A 9,800-nucleotide genomic window follows, 5' to 3' on the forward strand; every position below is an offset into this window, starting at 1 on the left:
GGCCAACAGGCATACGCAAGGGAGCCAGCCCTCAAGTTTAAAGAAAAAAAAAGGCTGATTGTAGCTGGAGAATTCTGACTAGCGCTGCAAGTGTGGGGAGCAGAGCCTGCGAGGAATGTCCGGGGAGACAAAGAATGTGCTGGCAGACTTGATCCGACCTCCAGTCGGGCGCAGCTTGAGGGACTTGGAATTTTTGAGAGTTTTTGCTAGGCTGGGTTTGTATTTCCGTATCTCTGAACAGCAACGGCGGCAGCAGCCATGCAGCAGGCCAGGAGGTGACACTGGGTAGAGTTTACTCAGATTATTTTAAGGAGACAGGAAAGCCAAATGCTAACTGATGTGTTTCAAAGGGAAGGAAAGCTTTCTGATTGCAGCGTGAGCGTGGCCGGGAAAATGTTTCAGGAGGGTTCAGTGGGTTCTTTGCAAGCCAGACGTCAAAGTGGGTCTCCTGGCCATGATCTCCCCCGCCCCCCCAGGGGTGATTCTGGCAGCTCCAGAAGCTGAGGGGAGACTTCCCGCATGGGTTTGGATTTATGGCAGGCCTGTCCCCATGGGCCTCTCATAGTGTCCCATGCCAGAGCAAACTGGCCCCGAACCATTGCCCAGCCTCTTCTCCATAGGTTGTTGGCACTGAAGTGGGTTGCACAGTTGTAGCAGTCAGAACTTTCCAGGGGTTACCACCCGTCCTTGTAAGGTAGCCTTCTGCGCTCAGGTTTCAGGGAGGCCCAGGACCGCACTTTGGTTGTGGCTGACTCCCTGTTGCCGCTTGCTTGGGTTATTCAGGGTTAGCCCCAAGTTCCTCCTGTGTGGCTGTGCATACACTGAGCAGGGCAGAGTCAGGCCAGGGGCGCTGGGGTGCAGTGCACGTCATTGATTTCAGGGCGACACTGGGCAATTGGCCAGCTCACAGGGGGTTCTCACGGGGTCCGAGGCACTGTTTCGTGGACACCCCAGTGCCTGAATCATCCTCTGCTGTGATGTGATCTGAGGTGTGGAGCAGACCCTTCGGAAGGGCTTCCCCACCCTCGGTGTCCTGGCGGGAACACCTCCACGTGGGGGCTGGGGCTCCTGGAGTGGAGCTACAGGGCAGGTGACGTGGGTCTCTGTCCGGCAGGTAGTACTGCTGCCACCCTGAGGACACACAGGCCTGGGACTTGGGATCATCGCCTCAGAAGCTGCAAGTGATTCCTTCTGATCCCGCCTCATCTTCCATGTAAGTGTTCGCACGAGGCTTTGGTTGCAGGTTAGTTTTGGTAAACTCAGTGCTGAGGTTTCCGAGTGACTTTCTCCGCCTTGATTTGCAGTTTGTTGCGTTCTAGAGGAACATCGAGGAACCATGAGCAACTTGAAGCATGAGGAGTTTGATTGCCACTTCCTGGATGAAGGCTTTACCGCCAAGGACATCCTAGACCAGAAGATTAACGAGGCGTCTTCCTCTGATGACAAGGATGCCTTTTATGTCGCCGACCTTGGGGACATTCTCAAGAAGCACCTGAGGTGGCTGAAAGCTCTTCCTCGCGTGACCCCCTTTTATGCTGTCAAGTGCAATGACAGCAAAGCCATAATAAGGACCCTGGCTTCCATTGGGACTGGCTTCGACTGCGCTAGCAAGGTAAAGGACGGCAGGTGGCACTCACAGGTGTCTGACAGTCCTGCCCCTGGAGGTGACGGGGAGGTTTCCTGGGAAGAGAATGCTAATGAAAGGGCTGTGATGGTGACTTGCTTTTCTGTTTGTTTCTCTTATTATGCACAACTGTGGCATGACTTATGGCATGACTTCTTCTCTTCCAGACTGAAATCCAGTTGGTGCAGGGCCTCGGGGTTCCTCCGGAGAGGATCATCTACGCCAACCCCTGCAAGCAGGTGTCCCAGATTAAGTATGCTGCTAGCAGCGGGGTCCAGATGATGACTTTCGACAGCGAAGTGGAGCTGATGAAAGTTGCCAGAGCACATCCAACAGCCAAGTGAGTGAGTCCTCCCCTCTGAGGGGGAGCCCAGCGTGGGGCACGCGGATTCTCGCCGCTTGGGCATTGTTTCCAATGGCTGTCTCTGTTTTAAATAGAATGTGGCTCAGCTTTGACCTAAGACTGACACAAGCTGCAGTATCCAGCCCGCTCTAGAGGGCGGGATTCTCTTCCTCCTCCTGAGACCCTTGAATGTTTTTTCTTGTTGCCAGGTTGGTGTTGCGGATTGCCACTGATGACTCCAAGGCAGTCTGTCGCCTCAGTGTTAAATTTGGTGCCACACTCAAAACCAGTAGGCTGCTTCTGGAGCGCGCAAAAGAGTTAAATATTGATGTCGTTGGCGTCAGGTGAGTCTCGTGGCTCAGCTTAAGACACGGAGCCCTTCCCATCCCATGGGCTTTGTGCCTTGTTTGGGGTCACTTTCCCAAGACCCAGCAAATGACACTTCATTTCTTTCTGTCCCAGCTTCCATGTGGGAAGTGGCTGCACGGACCCGGAAACCTTCGTGCAGGCGCTGTCTGATGCCCGCTGCGTCTTTGACATGGGGGTGAGTAGGTGCTACCCAGGAGTGACCTGGTGCAGGGGGCTTTGGCTGGCCAGGCAGGGGCAGGGCCCCATCTGCTGGGCTCGCGGCGGCGCTCCCCATCGGCCTGGCTGACTTGGTTTTCCTGCCCAGGCCGAGGTGGGATTCCACATGTATCTGCTCGATATCGGGGGGGGCTTCCCTGGCTCGGAGGACGTGAAGCTCAAGTTTGAAGAGGTAATTCTCAGCCACTTGGAACGTGTCCAAGCATGAAAAGAAACGGCTTGGTATGATGTATTTGAGTGACTTTACTCCAAATTGCATTTCATGTATGCTTTTTGGTTTTCTGAAGTTGAAGTTGTGGGTTGTTGTCATTGGGGGCTGCTGAGGGGGTGCTGGAGAAAGGCCCATGTCACCCTCTCAGCTCTAACCTGCTCACTCATGTGACTGAGCCGGCACAGGGTCGCTGCTCACATGAGCAGCACAGCTGTTGGCCGGGTGCGCTGAGGGTGGGTGGCCTGGCACGTTGCTTGTAATCACTTGTTCTGTGGTCTAGGGGCCATGCAGGCCGGCCTCAGCTTTGTCCTTGGTGACAGACCGCCACCCCGTCCTGTCCCATGGGCTCACTCGCAGTCTGAATCCACACAGCAGCCACTCTTGTCTTGCTTATAGATCACCAGTGTGATCAACCCCGCGTTGGACAAGTACTTCCCCTCCGACTCCGGGGTGAGGATCATCGCAGAGCCGGGCCGGTACTACGTGGCCTCGGCCTTCACCCTGGCCGTGAACATCATCGCCAAGAAGCTCGTCCTGAAGGAGCAGCCAGGCTCTGATGGTAGGTGTCGGGAGGCCGTGGGGCGCAGCTGCACCGAGCATGGGCACAGAGCAGCTGCTGAGGCTCCTGCCCTTTCAGATGAGGATGAAGCGAGTGAGCAGACTTTCATGTACTATGTCAATGACGGCGTGTACGGCTCCTTCAACTGCATCCTGTACGACCACGCGCACGTGAGGCCCCTGCTGCAGAAGGTACTGCCCTGGGCTGCCCCCACCTGCACAGCGCCCCGGGCAGCACCCAGAGCCACCCAGTGACTCTTGCTGTCTTTAAACAGAGACCCAAACCAGATGAGAAGTACTACTCCTCCAGCATCTGGGGCCCCACATGTGACGGCCTGGATCGGATTGTGGAACGCTGCGGCCTGCCCGAGATGCATGTTGGCGACTGGATGCTGTTTGAGAACATGGGCGCCTACACGGTGGCTGCGGCCTCCACCTTCAATGGCTTCCAGAGACCCACCATCTACTACGTGATGTCGAGACCCATGTGGTGAGTGACCGTCGGGCCGATGCTTTCCGCAGCCTGGCTCCTTGCATGTGCGCTTGCGCAGTTTGGGTAAGGTGGGCCTGGGATGAAGCACTGGGAGGGAAGCTGCAGTGGCGCCCTGGCCGCTCCTGTTGTATTTCTAAACACTGCCCAGGGGCTCCTGTGGTTTGCACAGTGCTTTACCTATTGTGTGCTGCCAGGCTGGGCACTGCCTGGGGACCTCGGGGTTCTGAGGGTGCCACTTCTTTTTCAGGCAACTCATGCAGCAGATCCAGAGCCATGACTTCCCGCCTGAGGTGGGGGAGCCGGACACGGGCACGCTGCCTGTGTCCTGTGCTCAGGAAAGCGGGATGGAGCGGCACCCAGCGACTTGCGCCTCAGCCAGCATTAACGTGTAAAAGCCACTCTGTAGCTGTTAATTGCGGGCGTAGCTTGAATTGTGGGATGTGGGGGGACCATTTAACTTAATTACCGCCAGTTTTGAAATGTCTAAGAGTAGGGCTGGAAGCAATATGGAAGGCTAGGGGATGGGGCCACACTTATCTGTGTTCCTATGGAAACTATTTGAATATTTGTTTTATATGGATTTTTATTCACTTTTCAAACATGCTACTAAAGAGTACCCCTCAGCTGCTGGGCAAGCGTTTGTAGCTTGTCCAATGGCAGGCGGGCCGGAAGCTCCATGTTGGCACCTGTTTGGAAAATAAACTATCTTGAAATAATTACGCATTGGAGTCCTGCCTGGTTGGGCGTGGGTTCTCTCAGCCTTGGGAGGCTACCGTGTGGGTAGGCGGAAGGGGTGGAGAAGACAGCAGCTGGGTCGCACCTCGAGGGCCGGAGCCCTGGAGGAGGGAGGCCATTGTGCCCCTCCAGCAGGCTGATGGGGGACTGTGGGTGTATCTTCTCACGCCCTGGCGTAGTTAGTAGTTGGAGTGGGGTCCCTGTAGCATGTGATGGGCAGCTGCAGACATTGGACAGCAGTTACTCTGTGACAGACCTTCACCTTGACCATTGACCTTGTCGCCCAAACCCCTGCTGTGCAGGCTGGGGGAGGGCTTGGGGTTCACCTCAAAGACCTTGCCATTCTCAAGGGAGCCGACTTCCTCAAAGACGTGGGCTGCACGTACTGGACACAGGCCCTCCGGTGTGGCAGCTTAGCTGGACGGGTCTGCCCTTCCCCAGCTCCTGCAGTTCCAGCTTGTCTCCTGGCCCTGAGGACGCGGCTTTAACCAGAGCACCTGTGACAGTTCTTGGAAGTCACCGACACAGACTGAAGTTGGAGGGCAGGTCAGGGTGACTGGTGCCCACACAAGGGCAGATCTGGAGCTGGGTCCTGCTCCCTGCTCTAAAATGTGACCCCATGCTTGTCACCAACCCCAGTCACAGTGTCACCTTGTGGTGGCCCAACTGAGCTGGGGAACATGCTGTCACTTGTTTGCAAGGACTGCTGGGGAAGGGCAGTCCCCAAGGGGACTGGTCCCTGCAGGCCAGTTTGAGCCCTTGCACTGCCGCATGCAGCTGCGGTGGGCCCAGGGTATTAGATCCTGGCAAGGCCCAGCTTGCCCAGGGGCCTGGCCCACGTGCGCCAGAATGGAGCAGTGGCCATATTCAGTATTTTTAAACACTGCCCCAGGGACTCCTGTGGTTTGCACAGTGCTTTACCCTAACATCTGTGGGATGAGCTGCTGGAAAGGCAGACAAATGTGACTCCAAATGCCCCCAGCAGGGCCGGGTGGAGCCAGGACCTCCACCTGGGTGTCCCTGTGGGAGGCACAGACCCCGGGGGGGACTGACATTACCTTCTCCCCAGGGTGTATCAGCGGAAACTGGATGGGAAGTAGAGCGTACCATGTGGGGTGGGAACATCCCTGGTGCCTGGCTGAGGCAAACGAGCCGTTACTTAGAAGTTGGGTCCCAATCTGCCAGTTAGCTCTCCAAATGCTGCAACAGCTAGAGCTGGACTAGGCCGAAGCCAGGGTCCAGAACTCGGCCTGCGGGTAGCAGTGACTGGACTGCTTGGTGCAGGGTGCACATTGTTGGGAAGCTGGGGCCAGGCAGGTGACGTGGAAGGTGACCCACCATCACAAACGGGCCTTAACCACTAGTCCCAAACCCAGTTTTTATTCACTTTTCAAACATACTACTAAAGAGTACCCTTCAGCTGCTGGGCAAGCATTTATAGTTCGTCTGATGGCAGGCGGGCCGGAAGCCCATTTCCACCAAGACCTGGTCCCTCCTAGAGGGACCGGGTGCAGGAGCACACGAACCCTGCTGGCTGGGCCTTAGGGTCACTTGTAGAACATCTCACGCTGTGGGCCCCACCCCAGGCTGTGAACACTGGCCATCTGGACTACATTAGCTCAAGTTACAGATGGAGATTTACACAGCACAGGCAGGGTGATAAAAATAGTGGAAGGCATCAGCTAGCATTCCTGGGAAGGGCTGATTGTACTGGAAGGACCTGGGGCAGGCAGGGGCTGCTGCTGGCAGTGTGGTGGTCCTGTTTAGGACCTGCACCCATGCAGAGTGTGCCTGTGTTTGAGGCTTGGCCTCTGGCTTCTTGCTTATGCACACCCTGGGAGACAGCAGGTGGATGGCTCAAGCCCTTGGGACTCTGCCCCCCACCCCCCGTGTGGATGGTATTCCTGGCTCCTGGCTTCAGCCTGGCCCAGCTTGGCTGTTGGCTGCAGTTGGGTAGTGAACCAGTAGATGGAGCACCTCTTGGGTTCTCAAACCTGAGCTACAAACAGGTTTGCTAGCAGGCCATGAACGGGCCCAACCTGGCAAGAGTGGCATATTAAAACCATGAGAAAGGGCCCAGTACAGTAGCCTAGTGGCTAAAGTCCTCACCTTGCATGTGCCGAGATCCTATATGGGTGCCAGTTCTAATCCCAGCAGCCCTGTTTCCCATCCACCTCCCTGCTTGTGGCCTGGGAAAGCAGTCGAGGACGGCCCAAAGCCTTGGGACCCTGCGCCTACGTGGGAGACCCAGAAGAGGCTCTGGGCTCTTGGCTTCAGATCAGTGCAGTTCTGGCTGTTGCGGCTGCTTGGGGAGCTTGTGAATCATTGGACAAATCTTCCTCTGTCTCTCCTCCTCTCTGTATATCTGACTTCCCAATAGAAATAAATATATATATGTATATTTAATTTATTCATTAATTACATTGTATTATGTGACACAGTTTCATAGGTACTGGGATTTTCCCCACCCCTCTCCAAACCCTCCCCCCTAAAAATAAATATTTTTTAAAAACTGTGAGACCCCTCACCTCACAGATGCACAGAGGCAGCTGGCAGGGAGGACAGGTGGAAAGGGAACCACAAGAAGAGGCTCGCTGGGGCCAGCTGGCAGCCTAGTGATGCTAAGATGTCTGGTAGAGAACTTTAAGGCAGCAATCCTTCCATACCACTAGAGGGTGCCGGCGAGCAGTGGGCTAGGGCAGAGCGGGAAGGGGCTGAGTCGGCGCCAAGCTTCCCAAGAGCAAGGTTCCAGCTGGAGTACCTGAAACACACCATATAGTGGGGGTGGTGCTAGTGTGAGAATGAGAAAACTCGAGCCCTCTGTGTGTGCAGATATACGTGCGTGCAAGGGTGTAAAGCGTCTCAGGAGCGTGAGGGGCTGGGAGAACAGGACAAGAGCTGCAGGAGGGCGAGGGGCTGACCTCGCACATGTTGCCAGGTGCACGTTGCAGACTTCAGATGGATACCCAGGCGATGGAAAGGCTCCTGTGAGCCAAATGACTCCCGAGAACTTGCCTGGCAGCCAGGCTGGCACATGCCATCCCACCCCTCAGGGCCAAAGGAGGCGGCTGACTCGTGGAGCATGCTGGGGCTGCAACAGGTGGCCAGTGCCCTTCTTCCCTCGGGCACCCCATCAGAGGTTTCCTGGGGTCAGGGTGTGACCCTGTGTGCTGAAGACAGGGCTCTGCCCTCAGGGATACTTCAGCCCCGGGCAGGTCAGTACCCAAGGGCCCTCAGGCCTCCACATCTGAGCAGCCTTCCCCCTGGCCGCCCTGCCGCCCCAGGCCCCACCAGCTGGTCGTGAGTGGGTGGCCATGTGTTCCCCCTGCCCACAGCAGCCTGCTGCTTCGGTCAGCCTCACATCACCCACCCACCCACCTTCTCAGTGGGCTCCTGCATCCTGCTGGGTGTGGGGGCCTTGCTGGCCATGCCCCTCCCCCCAGCTGGAGAAGGGCCCCTGGGGCTGGGATGCAGTTCTTTCCACTCACAGTGTCCTATGCCAGCCCAGGTTTCAGGAGGTACCGGGTTGAGGGGCAGACATCCTGAAAGAGGCCACTTCCCTGTGAGCTGGCCTTGTCTCCCCAAACCCACCTCTGCCCTGCCCAGGTGGCAGCAGGCAGGAGCAACCCAGCCGAGCACTGGTCACTCCAGAAAGTCTTGGAGGTGGGCACCTTGCGCCAGCCAGCCCCAGCAAACCCAACGCCATCCCTCACCAACCCCAGACACACTCTGGGAGGATGAGCAGGGCCGCAGGGAGCAGGCTGCATGGGCAGGATGCCAACACTCTGACCCTTCCTCCTTCCTGGAGACCTCAGGCACGGCCTCCGTGGAGCCCTAGCCAGGTGCGTTTTCCCATGGTGGCTGCAGCCTAAAGCTGGGCCCCCTAAGGAAGAAAGGGGTCAGGTCCCAGGGCAGGAGGCTGGCTCCAGCAGCAGGGCCCCGGTGCCCGGCTGTGGACTTGCCCCTGTCCTAAGCCATGGGCAGGCTCTTTAATGTATCCCAGACTTAGGTAAAGGGGTCACTGTGGAGGCTTAGGGATGCTCCCACCCCTACCCTCTCCCTGTGCCACCAGGGGGCAGCACACACACACACACAAAACCCAAGTTTGAACGCTGCGACCACCTGTCCACCCTGTGTGGAGCCTGACCAGGGCTGAGGGACTATGGCGTGGCCCCAACCCAGAGCTGCACGCTCAGTGAGTGCCCGGGGCTTGGAAAAAGGGCCCATAGGCAGGTCTGTCCTCTAGCCCTGCCCCCTGAAATTCCTTCCGTGCCCTCTAGTGTGAAACCCTCCCTCCCTCCCTAAGAACTTGCCCAGTGCCTTGAGCCATGACCTTCTGAGGAGTTCTCAATCCTATGTTCCCTTCTAACCAAACTGCACCTACCTCTGTTCACAGCCCTGCATGCCAATCGGGCCCATACGCCTCAGTGCATCGGCCCCAAAGGGGTGTGGTTCCAGCCGCCATGACAGAGCAGCTCATTTACTCCCAGGCAGCTGGGCAGGGCTGGGCTGGGGCCATAGGGCTGTCTTGGGGAGAAGGGACCCATGCCGCAGGGAGGTACTGCACGGACCGTATGAGGGGTGTGGAGTCCAGACGGGGGCTGGGAGAGGGTGGGAAGGGGAAGGCACAGTGGGCTTAGGTGCTCCTCCACTCACACAAGGTCCCTCCTGTGGAGTGCCGTGGGCCAGGAGCAGCGCAGACCCACGCACAGGGCCTCCACCTGGGACTGACCTTAATGAGACCAAGTCTCAGAGCCCTGTCTGCAGAGCCCAATCCAGAGCACACAGGTGCACCACACCTAAACACAGGACGTTCATGGGGCCCTGTGCGAGCCCTGTGGGGCCTGGTGGGCTACCAGGGCCTGGCGAGGCCTGGGTATTTCTGGGAAGGTGGTCTCTCCCCAGCGCCAGTTTTCCAGTCTGCAGGGCAAACAGGCTCCCACCCCCACCACCAGGGGGCACTGATGGGCCATGCAGGCCCTTGGTGAAAGCGTGGAGGTGCAGTGAGCTGCTGGGCACTAGTGGGTGGAGGTTCCTCCAAGTTCACCCCCTGCCCAGGCAGGCAGCAGCCAGGGTCAGCTGGGGTTCTGGAACCAGATCTTCAGAGATGGTTCCTTCAGGTCTGGGGTCCCCAGTGTCCACTCGCAGGTTCCCTGCTCCCCACCTTAGTGGGGGGGCAGCCCATTCTGCCCTCCTCCCATGGACCCCGCCCCCACCCTCAGGCTACCAACACACACACTGAACCCCTCCC

General features: G+C 57.6%; 1 protein-coding gene and 1 non-coding gene across 2 annotated transcripts; both read left to right on the forward strand.

Annotated features, from left to right (window-relative positions):
* Positions 1 to 517: 517 nt before the first annotated feature.
* On the forward strand, positions 518 to 650 carry LOC118760776 (small nucleolar RNA SNORA42/SNORA80 family). Its single transcript, XR_004996983.2, has one exon. It is a non-coding gene; the product is annotated as a small nucleolar RNA SNORA42/SNORA80 family (small nucleolar RNA).
* Positions 651 to 1,304: 654 nt separating this feature from the next.
* ODC1 (ornithine decarboxylase 1) lies at positions 1,305 to 4,534 on the forward strand. Its single transcript, XM_004582598.3, has 9 exons — positions 1,305 to 1,612; positions 1,792 to 1,964; positions 2,177 to 2,311; positions 2,430 to 2,511; positions 2,641 to 2,724; positions 3,160 to 3,322; positions 3,401 to 3,513; positions 3,597 to 3,811; positions 4,062 to 4,534. Exons 1-9 carry the CDS (start codon positions 1,337 to 1,339, stop codon positions 4,204 to 4,206), a joined length of 1,386 nt encoding a protein of 461 aa, XP_004582655.2. The 5' UTR covers positions 1,305 to 1,336; the 3' UTR covers positions 4,207 to 4,534.
* The last annotated feature ends 5,266 nt before the right edge of the window (positions 4,535 to 9,800 follow it).

The sequence above is a fragment of the Ochotona princeps genome, chromosome 8 (genome assembly GCF_030435755.1).
Source record: "Ochotona princeps isolate mOchPri1 chromosome 8, mOchPri1.hap1, whole genome shotgun sequence".
Lineage (NCBI taxonomy): Eukaryota > Metazoa > Chordata > Mammalia > Lagomorpha > Ochotonidae > Ochotona > Ochotona princeps.